Raw genomic sequence first — 18,533 nt, 5'->3', positions numbered from 1 at the left:
CTGAATAATTGCATGACCGGAATGGATCATGTTTGTATCCAAGGTTGTCCACGCTCTCGCTCTGTTCTCTTCTTTTCACAGAAGGGGTGGCTAATGCAAGGACCTCAAAAGGTAGCCCCTTCCGAAGTTAAGCTCAGCAACTTCTGAACTAGTTCTAAACAGAAGAATGATTGCAACACCCTCCCCAGCAGCTGTGTAGTCTCTTCTAGTCAGACCTTGCTAAATGAAGAGCTAAGCACACAAAATATTCTGGCTTACTTCTGCACTCACCAGAAGTCAAGGTTTTCTCCCCAGTTATAGACCTGTTGGTTTGATGTCTCCTTGAAATTCTCTGCCAAGTTTAGTCTCAACAAATTGCACGACTGGGAATCCAAACTGATATTATGAAGAACAAGGAACAGGTTTCAAGGTAGGCTGATACTACCATTTATTATTGATGGATATGACAGGAGAGATCCCAGAGACCATAACCTTTCTGGTGTGACTGTGGGTCGGACTGTCCCCTTGACATTCCACACTCTTCTCCACAAACTCCCTGCAACATACCCGTGCTGCAGCCTGACACACATTCCAGGCTCCTTCAGGGTCTGTGCATGACGTTCCCTCTGCCTGGGAGACCACTGCCCTCCCCCTACCCCGGTTCATCCTATTCTTCCAGATGGTGAAGCTGCCCTCGGCTTGCTCCTCCTGCAGCCAGAGCTAGTCCCACCCCACTTGGAGCTGACAGCACTTGGTTCTTCATTTCCTCAGCTCATTTTCCAAAAAAATCATCTGTCTACCCCAATGGACTGTGTGCTTCCTGAGGGCAAAGATTTCTCTTATTCATCAGGAGATGATCAACAGATATTTGTTTTAATGAATGAACTCATATTTCAGTTTGAAATAGAGTATAACATGGCTACGCCGTTGGTCCTCTTCTTTTAAACCTAGATTTAAATACTGACAAAATTTTAGATATATTAGCTATATGCCATCCTGCCCAGCAAATCTGTCATACATCCATGGTGCAGAAGACTCGATTTTACTCCTCTGAACTGGAAGTCAGTCACTTATCTGTTGATTCAAACCAACAGAAGAACATCACTGTTTTGATTGACATTTACCTCTGGACAGCTGGATGATGTTAATTAAAGCCACCAAGAAGGCTGATCCATTCAACTGTCAAAGGGCAGGGGAGAGTTGGGGAGAGATCACGAGTTTTAGAGTCGGAGCATCTGGTTTGGACCCTGGCTCTGCACAAGATGAGCAGTGTCACAGTGAAAGAGGTAAAATGGGCACGAATGATGGAGCTCCAAGGGCATTGGAAGGTTCCATTAGAGAATGCATCTGAAGTACTAATTAGGTACCTGGCATACAGCAGAGGCTCACTAAATCCGAGGGAGTAAACTGGCAGCCTGAGGGCTGTATTTGCCCACCCTGACTTTTAAACTGTTGATTTTGAATGGCCATTCAGAGCTCTCCAGTTCGTGCGGAGTGCAGGCGCTGTTCTAAACATGCCTCCATGTTTTATCCTTGTCACACCCCTCTGAGGTAGGCATAATCATTACCCTTATCTTCCAGACGAGGAAAATGAGACAAAGAAATAGTTATTCGCGTATATTTTGTAGCTAAAACCTGCATGTGGGTCCCAAAGGAGTGAGAGCCTCTCAACCTCATCCCACTAAATCAAAACGACGTACTGCTATACATGAGCTGGTATAGCAGAGTGGATGCGAGTGTGGCCTCTGGAGCCTGGTTCAAATCCTGGTTCCACTGCTTGCTAACTGTGCAACCTTGGGTAAGTTTCCTCATCTAGAAAACGGGGAACTACGTCCCTGGGCTGTTATGAGTACTTCATAAAATACTTGGTGCACAGACATGTCCTCAATAAGCACTACTTGTCTGGATGTCTTACACCCAGTCTTTACCCCTTCCCCACACTTCCTCCACACCCTGCCTCCCAATCACAGGCAACATTTCACTCATTTATGTTAGCTGGTGCAAACCCAAATGCCTTCAGGGAGAAGGGAGGTGGCAGAAATATATGAAGTGACCTGTGGTTAACTGCAGACAGGATGAGTAACAGAAAATATGAAGTGGCTTGCGAGGAACTGGACAGTACAGGATTGTGTAAAAGTATTCAAACGAAGCAAATTTTAAAGCATTAGGCTGACTGAATGGATTAAGCTTGGCCCTCGTTTGTTTACTTGCTCAGTCCATGAAGTTTTCTGGGTTTATTTTGTAGCTTACCCACTCAGGAAGGCCCAAAGAAGTCAGTTGTACACAAACCCATCTTTCCCTAGGCACAAGGAAGTTCTTTCTAAAATGGATACAGTTGCAGGTAAAAACTGTGTTCTAAGCCCAGATGACCTCTTCTAGGCTCTGGATGCAAAATGTGGTATTTCAGCCAAATCTTATCGTCAACTGCGTTACATATGGTAAACTCCCCAGTACAGTGCCTAGCACACAGAGGAATCTCTCTTTATGCTTGCGCCTCTCCAGTCAACCTTAGGCTGGGGAGACGAGGCATTCTGAGGTTCTGCAATTAGGATCTATGATACCACCTGCAAATAGACAGCTATAACACCAACTATACACAATTCCAGATGATTCTATTAGAAATCCATTTTAAATAGGACTTGTTCTTATATAAACTAATTTGTAACGCTAGCTAGTGGCCTCAGTTACTATGACTTTTTAGGATTCATGGACAAGGAGGCATGTTGGTGGGCAGCATAGACAGAGGCAGGGCTCAAATTCTGGCACATCAGACCTGTTTGCTGGAACAGAAGCAGGTGGGGAAGACAGGATGACACCAGACATTTATCTAAATAGGCGAGACAGACAGGGTCCAGGGCTGTGGTGACACCAGTATGGGGCCCAGGCAGGCCCTGGAGATCTAAGCAGGATGGAACGCAGCAAGAAAGAAGCCAGGTGGGTGATACTGCTAAGTCTAGGGAGGGAAACAGAGAGGCAAGAACTCCACACACCTGAATGTGTGGTGGTGAAAAGCAGGGTCCTAGTCACTGGCTTGGGTATCAGGGCAAAGAGGGAGGCCCCGGCCTCTACGGAGGCAGGTGCCTGGAGAACCAGGACTGTTGCTATGGGATTTGGCTATATTCTGTTTGCAACTTTTTTCACCAAGCAAGCTTATAATGGAAATCACTATGGAAACAGTATTCATGTACCAGAAATCTATTTTTCCCTTAAATTTTGATTGAATGCTGTGTTTTGTTTTTTGAATGCTCTGAATCCATGAGGTAAGGCATATCTGATCTTGGAGCTTTTGTCTGAATTCAGGCCCTCAGCCCCACTGAAATGGGGGAACCCCAAAAAGCACCCCATCACTGCAGTTCACCAATTGAGAAATACCACAAGCTCTCTAATATAATAAATTATTCTACTAACTATAACTACTTTCTCAAACAGGAAGAAATAATGCTGCGCTGCTGACTCGAAGAACAGGGTGCAATGATGAATTTATAAAAGTAGAAAGGAGGAACTGTCTCACTAGCTAACACTGCTTAAGTCTTTCTTACAGGACATTTTTCTCACTTGCGAGACTTCTCATCTCTGCTAACATCATCATCACTGCTGGGTGGAAATCTTCCCTATTTTGCAACTCAACTTTACAAACAAATATACTTAGATACTATATTTATAAACATTTTCTAAATTTATGGCCAACAGGCAGGCGGGAAGGCAGCTTCGCCCTCCTGCTCCATTACTTACCTTTCTTCTTAAGTCAAAGAGCTAAGCATACATGGTTTCTTGTCTCTTTCATTTTTAGTTAATTAATTTGTTTTTTGCTAAGCTATGGAGTTTTGACCCAGATGATTCACCCAATGTATGTGAAAAGAAACAAACCACTTTACATTTTAAGCGCTTGGGCCCAGGTTACTTTAACCGTACAGAAGCAGGTTTCTTTCCAACCCACTCGGAATTTTTCAGATCGTCGTCTCCGTTGGCCGTTTCGGCAGCGTCCTCTTCGGCAGGAGCTGCGGGTCTGAACTCTGTGGTGGCTGCCACCCCCGCCGCGCCCGCAGCCTCCCCCGGAGCCCCTCTCGCAGCCAGGACTCGGGAGATCCGGCTCTAGGACCGCGAGGGCCGCGGCAGGAGGCGGAGCCCGCCGAGCCCCGCCCCGGACGAGTGGAGCGGCGGTGCCGGCGCGCCCCGGCTCGCGCGCTCCAGGGCCGGGGGCGGGGCCGGGGGCGGGGCGCGCCGGTGGCCGCGCCGCTGCCGGGCAGGCCGGGCATTAGGGCCTCGGCGGAGCCCGCTCCCCAGCGCGCTGGGCGGGGTGTGCGGCGGGCGGCTTCGCGGGCAGGCGCGGGCCCCGAGGCGGCGGCTGCGCCCTGCGCCGGGGAGGAGCCGGGGGCGGGCGGGCGCCGGCAGGCGGGGGCTGGGGCCCGGGGCGGGGAGAGCCGTAGCGCCGGCGGCGACGACGGCAGCGGCGGCAGCGCAGGCTCGGTGCGTGGGTCCGCGGCGGCTCGGGGTCCGCCCGCGGGCTGCGGTGCTAGCGGGCGGCCCGGCTCCCCTCCTCCCCCGCCCGCCGCCGCCGCTGTGATTGGGTGGAAGATGGCGCTGGGCGGATGGAAATCCTAATGACAGTCTCCAAATTCGCCTCCATCTGTACCATGGTAGGTGCAGCGGGAGGGCGGCCGGGACCCCGCGGGCGGGCGGGCGGCCCTGGTCTCCGCGCCTCCCCCGGGCCGCCCGCGGGGCCTAGCGCGGGGGCTGGGCCCGGGCCCGGGCGGGGGGCGGCGAGGCCGGCGGGGGCGGTTGGACGGCTGCGGCGGCGGCGGCGGCAGCGCGGGGATGAGCGGCCCGGGAAAGGGGAAGGCGCCTGGCGAGCCGGGGCGGCGCGAGGGGGACTCGCCAGGGGGCGGCCGTGCTGGGGGTGGCGGGGGCGGGCACGGGTCTTCGGTGCCCCGGCCTCGAGTGCCCGCGTCTCCCTGGGCGGAGCGCGGCCCTGGCTCTGGTCGGAGGTGGAAGGACCCGGACGGCGCGCTGTCCATTTCCGTCTGGCGGGGCGCCAGGCGGGAGGCGTCTCTGGGCGCGGGTGGGGGGCTGCCGGCCGGAGGCGGGGTCCCAGTCCTGCCCGGGAGGGGACGGAAGTCAAGTGCAGACGTAGTCCCCGCGCCTCTGGCGAGGCCGAGTCCCCCACCCCCCGCTCAGGGGAAGGGGGTGTGTATGAAGGTGGAAACTTTAAGTAAGTGCTGTTGAAATTTTTCCCATTTTCTACTCTGTCTTGGAGGGACGAGCTCTCCCTTTTCCAACCAAGTGTCCAGGTGGCAGTCTTGTCTCTGGGAATCAACGTTAATCTTGAAAAACAGCTTAAGCTTTCCTGTCATTTGTTTACTTTAATACACCAGCCACATCACTGTGTGGCTTAAAGTGTTTCTGTGCAGGGACTGACTGCAAGGGTTATTGTGTGTGTTTTATGGGGGCTTTTAAATAGACTTTAAGGGGAAAAAAGTGCTAATGCCTATTGAAAAGTTCCGAATAATGCAAAACGTGCGTGCGTTTCGATCTCGGTGTTTTTGTGCTTGGCCGGAAGGACCACGGTCTTCCACACGATGGGGCAAATTCGTTTCGTTAGCTCCTTATGAGCTTACGTCTAGGAATCCTAATTATGAGCCATCACAGAAAAAAGTTATTCTTTGCAACGTGGGCCTAGGGATTATGCTATTAAAGACTTCTGAAATCTTCCCTTCTCTTTTATTTCTTACTAGCCCTTTTTACGCACCCGATTGCATATAGGAGATCCCCAAGCAATCTTCGGTTTAAGGGTGGTACATCTTATATACCTTTATATGCCTATATACGTTTATATACCTGTATATACATTTTGTATGCCTTTCTTTAAGGAGTGGTGAATGAGATCGGAAAGATGGTTTAGAAGCAGATTCTATACCGCTTGCAGAGGAAGGGTGTAAAAAAATGGCTGAAATCAGGTGGGGTTAAAATCTACAGTATTAAAGAAATCATATTGAAGAATGAATCATTGAAGAATCCATTTTCCCCAATGGATGTTTGTTTTTTACTCACAATTTACATTTTAGGAAAGCATTGATATTAAAGGGACTATATTAAAACGATTTCCAAGGTTCATTTGGATTATTTTTAGGTAAGACAATTATTATTCTATTTTAAAGGGAATGTGATAATTAAGTCTTTGAAAGTGATAATCTTGCCAGGTTGCTGAGCTACGCAGATTGTCTGGTCATAGTTCACTGTCGAGGTCTGGGCTTTCAGGCTGATGTGTTATTCTTTCCTGACCAGTCATCCGCTCAAGTCTGTCGGGTTTAACACCTAGTAAGTGTTAGAGCCTGTGCTGTGTGCTGGGGATGCTGCAGTGGTCAAGACAGCCCCTGTTTTCATGGTGTGTACATTCTAGTTGAGAGACACAAACAATATTCAAATAATGTATTAATAAATATAATATGTGCCATAATCAGATTAGGAAAATGAGGCAGAGACAGATTTGCCAAGTCAGACCTTGAGTGAGTGTGATTCTGATCTCCGGAGTGTGAGACTCCGAGCTCTTCCTCAGGCTTCCACTCGGGTGCCTTAATTGCATGAGGTGTGTGTGCATTGTTGGCAAACACAGAAATATCTGCCTGGCCAAATGAGATGGTTCCAGAAGTAATGTTAAAATTGGGTGTGTCTCTATTCATATTTGAATAAATTCTCATGTGCTCCCAAAATAATGGTAAACATCTCAATGTAATTTGCAGTCTTATTCTCTGAAGCAAACTGCAACTGATCTGAGAATTACAAAATTAACAGTCAAGAAAAGCCAAGATATTTCCCTCTAAGCCTTCAGAGGTGCTGTTTTGCTAGGCTTTGAGCTGCCCCCCCCCCCCCCCCATACCTGGCCAGTTCATACCTCTCTCAAGCAGGTAGACTGACCTGAATAATCCTCCGCTGTCCATCTCCTCTTATAATTTCACAGCTTTTTGGAATTTCAGTAGCGTTTATCATACTTACCGTCTTGTACATTTTTCTCTTATCTGCTTATTGGATTGTGAGGTCTTAAGGGGAAGGACTGTCATTGGTTTCTGCAGTTTGCCGGAGCACTAACTACTGCGTACAATAGAAAAGTTTCCCAGAACCTTTTGTTTCCCCTCGCGATATCCGGGGAAATGAATCTGGGTAAGCGTGCCTGAGATGGAGTGGAGAGGAGAGAAGAGGGCTGGACCTAAAGAGAGTGATGCTTCTCAGAGAGTCAGCAGGCTGTGAAAGCATGGGTGATGAATTGAAATCAGTGAAGTTTACATGGTTTTTTTCATTTCTCAATGTGAGGTACCTGGGCAAATCAACAGTATCTTACTTGGGTTAAGTAACTGTTCATGCAAATCTCTTCAGACATTTCTTATTCCAGATCACTGTTGTTCTGCTTACTTGTGAAAATTAGTAAAGTTTGTTGTTCTGAACTTAGTATTATAGCCTGACCCAAATAAGTGATTGTTTAGATTGCAATGAATAAATTTGCAAAGGTTCATCTAGAAATGCCTGTTGTTATTTGTCTGTGGAATAATACATTTTCAGTGTCACATGGTGTTTGTTTTTCCTCTTTGCTTCACACTAAAAGGCCTGGCACAGAGTAGCTACCTAGTATTTAATATTATACTTAATCATTGTGAAGTAATGGGAAAAGTGGCCACATACCTATGGAGGGGCCTGTGTTTTGAAATTGAGGTGGAGTTGTGGAGCAGCTTTTGGTGGCCTAGACAGTGGAGACAGTGATAGTGTGGGTCCTGGCTGTCAGGGAGAGAAGGGGCTCCAGAAATGGGGCTCGGACTGTGGTGATTGTGGTCTCCTCCTGTGTGGGTTGTAGGAGTCATGGTTGGGAAGGGCTTGTTGGGGAGGGGGATTAGATGAAGGAGAAGTTGTTGTGGGGGAAGGACTGGCCTGGCTCTTTGCCCACCTCCCATCACGGGCGTGAGATGGATCCGGTAGAGCCTGGTGTCCGTGAGGCCGAGGCCACAGGTGAGCTGCTCAGTGGCTCTGACAGGTTTACTTCGAAAAAGCCTGTACCTAGCAGGGCACCCTCCTTGTGGTAAACTTTAAACTCCTTGCTGAAAGAAGTCGCAGGTGAAGCTGCCTACTTGTTTCTTCTTGTTTGAGTCTCACTGGGTGAGGTCAGTCTGAGTAAGGTGTGTGGATCTTCCGGAAAGCAAGGAAAGGGGAAAAACCCCGAGAAGCCCAAGGCTTGTTGAACGGGGCGTCAGTCTCCTCTTCATGCCGTCAGAATATTATGTTGAATAATAAAATTCCTTGATACTTCTCAAGAAATAGGATGGATGTAATTGTTTTATTGGTAAAATGTTAAATTTTTATTAATATTTCATTAACAAAATAGTGCCTCTATGATAGGAACATTCAGAGTGGCCATTGTTTTACTTATCTAATTTTGCTGTTTTTACTGTAAGTGTTAATTTAAAAGGGATGAAAACATCAAAAATAAGGAGTCTTCTGTTCTATTAATGGTTAAGTACTGGCAGGAGTGTTTGAGCATGTCTGTGAGGAGCTTGGGGAGAGAACATTTAGAATAAGTGTTACAAAAGTTTTATCTAACCCTTCTGATCTTTTGAATTTGGCTGAAATACATTTTGGTCATTAAAAATGACACATTCTTGTCACAGAAAATTTGAGAAAAGAGTCTATGAAAAGAGTTTGGAAATTCTCAAGGAAGCAAAAAGAAAATAACATTTTACCTCCTAGAGCATATTTTGTCTTTTAAAAAACTTAATTAAGCTTATACCCTAGATACAATTTTACATTTCATTTTCGCCGTGAACTATTGTCTTGTTAGTGTTAAAATTTGTACAACTTCAGGATAAACATGGAGAGTTTAATGTTTTAAAATGATAATATGGCAAGATTGTTAACTCAGTAAGGCACAGTGATAGGCTCCCAGGTCGTTGACAGGTTATTTAATGATTATTAGAGGATGAGGTTGCATAGTTAGTAGAAAGGGAATTTTATGAGATAGTGGGTTTATTCTAATGTTAGGCACTTACTAGTTATTACAAATAAAGGTAAGACCACTGGGATTTGGAATGTTTAATATGCTTAAAAAGTGTAGTTTCAATACCATCTTCAATTATGTGGCGTGTGTGTGAAGACCCTGGTCTTATTTTATATCCCATGGCTTTGCACACCTCCTGGTCTTCTCCTTCCGCCCCTGGCTAATCTTTGCATAATAGATCTCAAAGTAGGTTAATTACTTACCTACCACGCACTGTCCATGTGGCCTGTTTCAGTCAGATGTGATCACAACATGTCTCTTATTTGATTCCAGGCTTTGCCCAGAGACTGAGCCCACCTCCATTTTGTCACTTGCAAGTTTCTTCCTTCCTTCCTGCCTTTAAAATTGTATTTATTCTAGCTCTTCTGAAACTTTCATGGTTTCAGGAGAGATTATTTAAGCATTTGTTTACTTAGCATTAATTCCTTTCCAGAAACTGTCATTTTTCAGATTTAAATAATCAACTTCTGTTCTGATTTTTCTCTTTCGGTAGCTCAATTACAGAAATTTAACGCAGTATTTTATTATATATCCTACAGCGTGGTATGTTAAAAAGAACAGTTGGACAGAAGGGAAATTCTAGTCTAGATTTTGACATTTAGATCTGTATATATGGGAAAGTCTGTTAAAACTTTGAGTTGATTTTTCTCATCTGTAAATTAGAGGGATTGGAGTAGACACTCTTTAATAAATATTCCTTGTATGTTTGTTTCCTTCTAGATCTAAAACTCAGTAGTCTCTGATCTGTTGAGAGTTTATAAATGACATAATTTTGGAAGCTCTAATCATGTTTTAGATAATATAAGGAGCATAGAATTAGACATAGGTAAATATGAGTTATGCCTACTTTCCCAGTTTTTTTAATGTTACAGAATTTATGGAAAATTACAGTCCAAAGTAAATATACTTTTCTTCCTTTAAAAGCATTTAGTGGAGGTTAGTGATACCACCATTTTATTCATTAATGGGCTAATCCACATAGCTCTTTACTAATTTTTGGCATTTTTTCCTTTGCCAATACCATTAAAAAAAGATTTGAATTGGTTACCTTTTTTAACATTCCGCATTTATTTCCCTAGCTGTGAGTATGATCTTGGACAAACTGCTTCTCTGTGCCACGTTCTCCTTATCTGTAGATGGGGATAGAATAGTACCTAGTTTGGTAGGGCGGTAGGATGGTACGTGGCCTACTGTAATCTGTAGCCTTGGCAGTTATTACAGTCATGCACCACGTACCGATATTTTGGTCAGTGATGGACTGCGTATACAACAGTGGTCCCATAAGATTATAATGGAGCTGGAAAGTTCCTGTCGCCTAGTGACGTATTCATTGTAACACTGTAGGTTTTCAGTAACAGTGAGGGGTGTTCATGGTGCGTTATCTGCTTACAAGCAAGTCTGTGATGAAGAAAAAGAAACAAACCAAGCAAACCGCCATGGACATATTTCTGAAAAGAGTGACACCTTCTCAAGAAAAGCCTCAGGCAGGTCCTTCAGGAGGTGTCCCAGAAGAGGCGTTGTTATCACAGGAGATGACAGCTCCACGCATGTTACTGCCTTCGAAGACCTTCCAGTGGGACAAGATGTGGAGGGGGAAGACAGTGATACTGATGATCCTGACCCTGTGGAGGCCTAGGCTAATGTGTGTTTGTGTCTCAGTTTTAGTTTTTTAAAAACTGAAAAAAAAAAAAGTTTAAAAATAGAAAAAGCTTATAGAATAAGGATATCAAGAAAGAATTTTTCTACAGCTGTACGATATGTTTGTGTTTTAAGCTGTTATTACGAGAGTCGAAAAGTGAAAAAAGTGAAAATGTTTATAAAGTAAAAGAGTTACAGTAAGCTAAGATGAATTTATTACTGAAGAAAGAAAAATACTTTTTAATAAATTCAGCGTAGCCTAAGTGCACTGTGTTTATAGAGTCTACAGCAGCGTACAGCGATGTCGTAGGTCTGCATGCTCACTCGCCACTCGCTCACTGACCAGAGCGCCTTCCAGTCCTGCAGCTCCATTCATGGTAAATGTCCTGGACAGGTGTACTGTTTTTTATCTTTTATACTTTGTTTTTACTGTCCCTTTTCTATGTTTAAATACCGAAACTCTCAGCACTGTGTTACAGTTGCCTACAGTACTCAGTGCAGGAAAGTGCTGTGCAGGTTTGTAGCCTCAGAGCAAGGGGCTGTACCGTGTAGCCTGGGTGTGTAGTAGGCCACGCCATCTAGGTTTGTGTAGGCACACTCTGTGGTGTTCACACGACGCCGAGGCCGTCTGACGACTCTTTTCTCAGAACGGATCCCTGTTGTTAAATGACGCACAACTGTGTTACCTTCTCAAGTGACCTCCTCCCCTTGGTGTGGTAGGAAGGGCTCACTGGCACTACTGATTACCGTTAGCTCAACAAACACTAGTAGCCAGAATTGAAATTGGCTTTATGAAATGCAGTTAGTTCATTTTCATCCTAAGAAGCATTAGTTTATTAGTAGTATATACCTCTGAGTAGGCACCAACTTATTTTGAAGTTAAGTGTATTGGGTTATAATATTATAAACTAACAATGTAGATGACCTTCTCTGTTTTGAATAGTTTGTAGAAAGAGATTTCATTCCTTTTGTCAGGGAATAAAATGGTCTAGGTTGTGACATTCTCAAACATGTTTAGAAGTTTAGATAGGTTGGAAATATATTCTTAGAGGAAAAATCTTACCTTATTTTTTCTACTTAACAAAAAAAAAAGCACACTCACTTTTTGTCATTGTTAGAATGAGTTGTGTGCATTAAAGTCAGCTTCAGGCCTTATTTCCTTTCAACTTTGCCTGTTGTTTACTGGGGCTGTATTATTGCACTTAATTCCCTTCTACTTCTGTCCTTTACTGGAAGAACATCTCTTGTTGGCCTGCAGTGCAGTTACTCAACCTGCTTTTGTCTGAAACCTCTTCTCTCTCATCACATGGGCTGGAAGAGGATTGTTTAAGTATCTGTGAAGTACTTTAAGGTGTTGGAAGAGGAGGGAAACTGCTAGCTATTGTGAAGAGTTACAGGTTGCTGAATTGAAAACTCTCAGAGACTCAGTATTGTGGAAAATACCTATTTATAAGTTTCATCATTTAAAATCTTATGCACAGAATTTGTATTAGAAGATGAGACAGACAGTTTATATACATAATTTGTTTTGGAAGGAAAACTATTAAGTCTTTGACTACTTTTACAAAAGTACACAATCAAGAAGAATTTTATGATAGTGTAAAGTACAAGATATTTATTTATTTAACATATGCTTTCTCTCTCTCTTTTTTTTTTTGGTGAGGAAGATTGGCCCTGAGCTAACACCTGTTGACAGTCTTGCCCTTTTTTCTCCCCAAAGCCCCAGTACCTAGTTGTATATCCTACTTGTAGGTCAGTCTAGTTCTTTGTGGGATGCTGCCACAGCATGGCCTGATGAGCGGTGTGTAGGTCCGCGCACAGGACCCTAACTGACAAACCCAGGACCACAACTGAGAAACCCAGGACCAGTGAAGCCGAGTGCACAAAGTTAACCAGTCGGCCACAAGGCCAGCCCCAAGTACGAGATATTTAATACCAAACATGATTGTGTGAGGTGCTGTAGCTCTTCATAATCCTGCATGTTCTCTGGCTTAGGCTTTTCTGTTGCTTCTTGCTAAGAAAGACCATTAGCTTTTTCTAAAAATTGTGTAGTGTCTACAGAGTGATGTATAAGCTTGCTTAGAATCTCCATCTGTAGTAATCCACATGTCTAAAGCTACATGCCACTAAAAATTTATTTCCAATTTAAAACAAGAAGTGGATGTTTATTTCAGTGATAACTGACATATGTTCTTATTGAAACGCTTCATAGCTGTGGGAACCATCTGTGCATTTCCTGCTTGTGAATAATGGTTTAAATCATATATCTTTTAATGGAGTTAGACTATTCTTGTCTTTGATTTTATTTTAGTGACCTGATTAGCCTTCTGCCTAATAGTGAATAAGTATTTTTCATGGGAGGAGGGGAAGGATTTATTTCTTTTAAGCTAAAATGACTGTTTTTTCCTTGTGAAGAGTGGCTTTTCTTCAGTAAGTACTTTCAGGAATTATTAATGGAGACCTGCATTGTATTGGGGTGTATGTGGGTTCTGAGAAGACAGAGATGACTGGTAAGCTCTGGTCTCGCAGAGCTTGCCATGTAGTGTGCCCTGAATGGGTATAGTTGTGCTGAGAAAGTAATCCTTTTGGCCCCTTGGCAGCCTGGAAGAATCTGGATTGACCAGAGACCCTTACCAGTCACATCCAGGTGAGAACAGTCTTGTCTGTATATTCCTGTGGGCTGTATAGATACTGTTTTTTGTGTGTGCCATGATGAGAAAAAGGTTGGGAAGGAGGATAGATGTATAAAACAAATGAGTGTGATGAGATGATTTTCCTATTAATGTAAGTAATGGTAAATATATGTGAAAGAGGAAGTGGTTATTTTTCTCTGGGAGAGAGAAGAGGGCTTTAGGGAAAAAGCTTCCTGGAAGAGATTTGAACTTTGTGAGATGAAGTCATTTATTGTGTGGACGTGAAGAGATGGGATTCCGGATGTGAGCAAAGGTGTAGAGTCGTGGGATAATGTGCTGCTTTTAGGTTCTGTGAAGGTGGCTTGGCATGCAAGGGGTCTTGGGAGAAATAAGATTGGAGAGGAGGCAGGGGTCAGATCAAGAAGTACCGAGAGAGTTTACTAACTGTTGACTCTCATTAAAATATGTATTTAGCCTGAGGAGATCAAAGTTCTGAGGAAAGTTATGGGGATAAAGAAACAATGGAATTGATAAAAATATGTTGGTAAATTTCCTTATGTTGTTAAAAAGTTACTTGTATTTTTTTTTTAAAAAAAAGATAAAATGAAAATAACAAGATGGTGTGGGGTGAAGGACTATTCAGTGGGTAGTTAAAACCTATTAAGACCTTTGTCTTATCCCTCCAGAACCTCCAATATTAGAAAATTTAAAGTATATATACATGTTAAAAATTAAGGATAAAATATACACCCATACAAGAAATGAATGTTCTTGCTTTGAAATCAGCAGAAATTTAAGCTTTGTTACTAAAACTCTGAGGGCAGGAAAATAGGAAAAACAAGATGCAAACAAACTACAAAACAAAACAGAAAACCAAAATAAAGTTGAAGAAATAAGCTCTGTTTCAATAATTACAATAAATCTAAATGGAATAAATTTATATTATATTAAAGGAACTATCAGATTGGATAAAAAACAAAATACTGCTTAACATGAAACCTACCTAAAACAAAATGGCAGTGTATATAACAATAACACAATACAGTTATCACACTTAAGAAAGGTAACAGTATGTAGATTGCTTTTTGAGATATTTCAAAATCACGTAGTCCTTATCTTTTTTGGCTAGTCTCATGCTTTTTCTCATATCTGTTATCCTGAAGGTCCATTTAGACCTAGGAAAGCTCAGGTAATATTATCCTCGCTTTCACAGATTGGAAAAACAAGTTTCAAGTCATCCTCACATAAACTAGGGATGAGGTCCAGATTTCTTGACTCCCAAATCCATGACAATATCTAAGACAAGCCAACATACTGCAGCTTTCGTGGTTGAGATAAAATGGTTTTTCCTTCCTTTTAAAACAAGAGTTTAGGGATTTTTTCTCCCTAACTTCTACGCTTTCTGTATGTGTGTAGCTTTGAGTCCTTCTTCATTTACTGGTTATTTGTACTTGGATAGATCACTTACCTGATTTCAGCTATGAAATGGAGTAATAACGTCTCCATTAAATGAAATGAGAGAATTAATGTGAAATAAGATGATACATGTGAAAGTCCTTGTACTGTAAATGGAAATTAACATCATTATTATATGATCATTATTGGTAGGACTATTTGTCCTCATAAGGAAAGGATAGAAGAAGGCACCTTAAGTTGCTGTGGACTGTGGGAGACAACACGGCTCACAAGTTGCCTTTGATAGCGTGTAGTCATTTCAGCTTGATGATGGGTGTTTCAGTGATCCCGGTCTTAGGATGCTCGGGTAATCGATGCAGCCAAGTTTTAGATTACTCTTTTTTAAAAAGATCTTTTTAATATATTATGAGTTTATAGTGCATAGAGCATTTTCTTTTCTTCTAATAAGGTATCTTGTTTCTCTTATTGACGTACAGTTGTTTGCCAAGTTGTTTGTGCTTTGATGGGGCAGTTAACTTCTGATGTCAGCAAACTTCCAGTAATTCCCTTCTAGTAAAGTTTTTTTTTTTAAAGGTCTCAAATTACAGTATTACTCACTACAGAAATTGTGTTAATTTCTACAGTATTGGTCTACCTGGGTTTTTCAGGGATCTCTGAAAAGAGAACTGTTGTAATTCTTTCAAATTAGGACCCTAGAAAGAGCCCATCTACGTACAAGTAAAGTAAGCGGTGAAGAAGGTCCTAGGCAAGGAGGGGATAAATTAAAAGCCTGCGTTTATTGGGATGGGAAATATGTTTATAATACGAGATCCCATAGGCAGAAACATTTCCTCTGCCTGGTACGTGATTATCTCGGTGTAAAAGTCTTTGAAGCTTATCTTTTTTCTAGAATATTGTTCCACAGTTTTTTGTGTGTTTTTTTTTGCTGATATCGGAAAGATTCCCTGGTGTTTAATTTGCTTTATGAAGATACTCACGTGCAGGATGATGAAGGTAGTACCTTGGGGCTGGCAGTTGGTGCTTTGAAGTTTGCATGAGGAAGATGTCTTGAAATAACAGAGGAAGGGTGTTCTTGTTTCTACGAAACAGGGCGTGATGTTTAGAAGGTCTCAGACTTTTGGCCTTGAATGATGGCGCTTTGGTTCATCTAGGAACAGGCAAGGAGTAGAAATCAAGTGTTTTCACTATTTATTATTTGATGGACGTAAGAATGTAGCACCGATGATTTCCTCAGACTGATGGAAATCAGGGTTATTTAAAGGTGAACAAAAGTTAGAACTATTTTGAAATGTCGAAGGCTGAAAACTGGATATAATTCATCAAAACCAAAAACACTGTGCTTTGATTCTGCCAGGCAAATTTATTACTTTTGTTGTCATTGTTTGCATATGTACTTCTTCAGAAAGTTCGCATTTTTTTTCCTAGTTCCTCTAGTTTACTAGTTAGTTAGTTTGTACTGCATTTTTCTTAATTTGAGGCGGTTTACATCTCCCTCCCAGGGAAGCCGGCTTCACGGAGACCTGAGTGTGACCTCGCCTGGTTAAAGCGCTGCCTTGACTGACTTTGGCCTTCAGTTTAGCAAATAGCTGAAAGGAAGCGACTTTCAACGGCTTCTTATTTTTTTCCTATAAAAGTCACGCCTTAGCCTGTCATCTGCACTTGCATATTTGCATCATTGTCTCCTTGTTTGGACACATTATCTATTGACCTTTTTAACTAAAAAGATACAAGTGAAGTCTGTTGCCTTCTTTGTGCTCTCTGTTTGTAGTTTGTTTTATAATTTTTGTTCTTACAGACTGGGTGGTTGTCTTTGCTCAGGTTACTTTCATTCCGAGCGTCTGTGGCCCTGCTCTTTGGGGCGTTTCTACTTCCTTGTGTACTTAAAGCCTCATTTGTGTTTGTTGAGTCCCCCCCGCCTCGGCCCCCCCCCCCTCGTCCCCCCCCCCCCCCCCAGTTGTTATTGGCTTTAATTCCCTGCCATCTTTGCTTTTCGCTTCTGGAACCGGCTTGTAGTTATTAGACCATTTCCATGCTAAGAGCCTGGCTTTATTGTGATGTTCTTGCCATTTTTTTGTTAACGATGACTTGGGTCATCTTAGCAGACTTTGTAAAGTTGTGTGTGACTTCTGTAATTTTCAGCTTTCCCACGGAATTTGTATAGAGATCTAACATTTAATGAGTGACTGCTTACTAGGTAGTTACAATTGGAATCTCAGAAATAAAGGTGTGGGAGGGTTTGGATATGGGTAAATTTATAAATGATAAATCTAGAATGTATTATTAAAGAGAGCTAGGATATTTGGGTACATTTTTGGTTGACATCAAAGTTAACAAGTCCCTCGGTAAATGTTGCTTGGTACTGTACCTGGGAGAAGGCTGGACTGAATAGGTGTGGCCCAGTTGAGAAGTGGAATTTAATGACAGAACATTTGTAAAACCCCCAGAATTACATGCCGGGTAAACATGGTGTGGTTGGTAAATATCTTATTATCCTTCTGTGCTTTTTTGCAAACAAGCTATGTTTAATAATTATTGACTCTGAACTATAATGACGTGGTCACTTTTAGAAATGGAATAGTAGATAATGCCAATAGTAGATATAATAGATATTTGTAATTTAGGAATTAATGAATTGTTTTGAACTATCAAAATGAGGAATTTAAAAGTGAATTAAATCACTCAGATTTAACACAAGTTAGAGAGTAATATGACATTTGATTATCTAGGAAATAGTATTTCTTTTAATTCTACATTTTTAAAAAGTTAAAAAATAAACCATTTATTCTCTTAAAAAGTACAAAATTGTGTGAAGTAAAAAAATCCCTCTCTTTCAAAGAGAAGGGGGCAGTGCTTTCCAAAAGCTCGTTGCTTGTGTGAGTGTGTGTGTCTGGCTAGACGTCGCCTGTGCATACGCAGATGTCTGGGGGTGTGTGTGTGTGAGTGTGAGTGAGTGATTTTTCCATCCCACACATTGAATCTACAGATTTATTTGCAACTTTCTCTTTTACTTAATGTATAATGGACATTTTTCTTTGTGATTATGTTGCTCATTCTAGGTCAGAACTGCTCATTTTAATTCTCTTTTATCTTCAATGTCTATCATATTAGAAAGGTTTGGTTATGTAATACTGTTGGCACATTTTCATTTTCCAGCATTTTATTAGGGGTTCAGAATAGAATTTTAACTGCTTTTATAAGTTTTTCTTTTTTAAAGATTTTATTTTTTCCTTTTTCTCCCCAGAGCCCCCCAGTACACTGTTGTATATTCTTTGTTGTGGGTCCTTCTAGTTGTGGTATGTGGGACGCTGCCTCAGCGTGGTTTGATGAGTAGTGCCATGTCCGCGCCCAGGATTCGAACCAACGAAACACTGGGCCCCCTGCAGCAGAGTGCGCGAACTTAACCACTTGGCCATGGGACCAGCCCCATATAAGTTTTTTATTTTAAAGAAATACTATAAAAACATTTAGAGAGAATATAGATTAATTCTTTATTTCATGTGTAAAGCTATATAGATGTAAATTTTCTTACATATGCAGAATATTTTCATAATTGTACTCCCCAAGTTATAAATTTAGTCAAGCTAAGTTTTAAAATAAAATTTAACTTTTTTCATGTCTAAACATAATTTTGTCGTATTACAAGTGAATAAGTACATGCAGGGGCCGGCCCAGAGAGTTTGCACGCTCTGCTTTGGTGGCCTGGGGTTCGTTTGTTTGGATCCTGGGTGGGGACCTACACACCACTCATCAAGCCATGCTGTGGTGGCATCCCACATAAAAGAACTAGAAGGACTTACAGCTAGGATGTACTGGGGCTTTGGAGAGCAAAAAAA

At 42.4% G+C, this 18,533-nt stretch overlaps 1 protein-coding gene across 3 annotated transcripts in view; it reads left to right on the top strand.

The window, feature by feature from the left end:
* Nucleotides 1–4,295: 4,295 nt before the first annotated feature.
* Nucleotides 4,296–18,533, top strand: part of USP12 (ubiquitin specific peptidase 12) — a 144,703-nt gene continuing 130,465 nt past the window's right edge. Inside the window, exon 1 of one of the 3 annotated variants that reach the window (XM_044777391.2) lies at nt 4,296–4,616. In XM_044777391.2, coding sequence (XP_044633326.1) covers nt 4,569–4,616 — 48 coding nt within the window. In that variant the 5' untranslated portion in view covers nt 4,296–4,568. Of the gene's footprint in view, nt 4,617–4,937; nt 5,189–18,533 lie in introns of those variants that run through there. The other 2 variants (XM_070520442.1, XM_044777396.2) reach the window with 2 other exon arrangements.

This window comes from Equus asinus, chromosome 11 (assembly GCF_041296235.1).
Source record: "Equus asinus isolate D_3611 breed Donkey chromosome 11, EquAss-T2T_v2, whole genome shotgun sequence".
NCBI classification, from domain to species: domain Eukaryota; kingdom Metazoa; phylum Chordata; class Mammalia; order Perissodactyla; family Equidae; genus Equus; species Equus asinus.
Note: the sequence above shows the minus strand (reverse complement) of the source record. Positions and strands in the feature narration are given on the sequence as shown.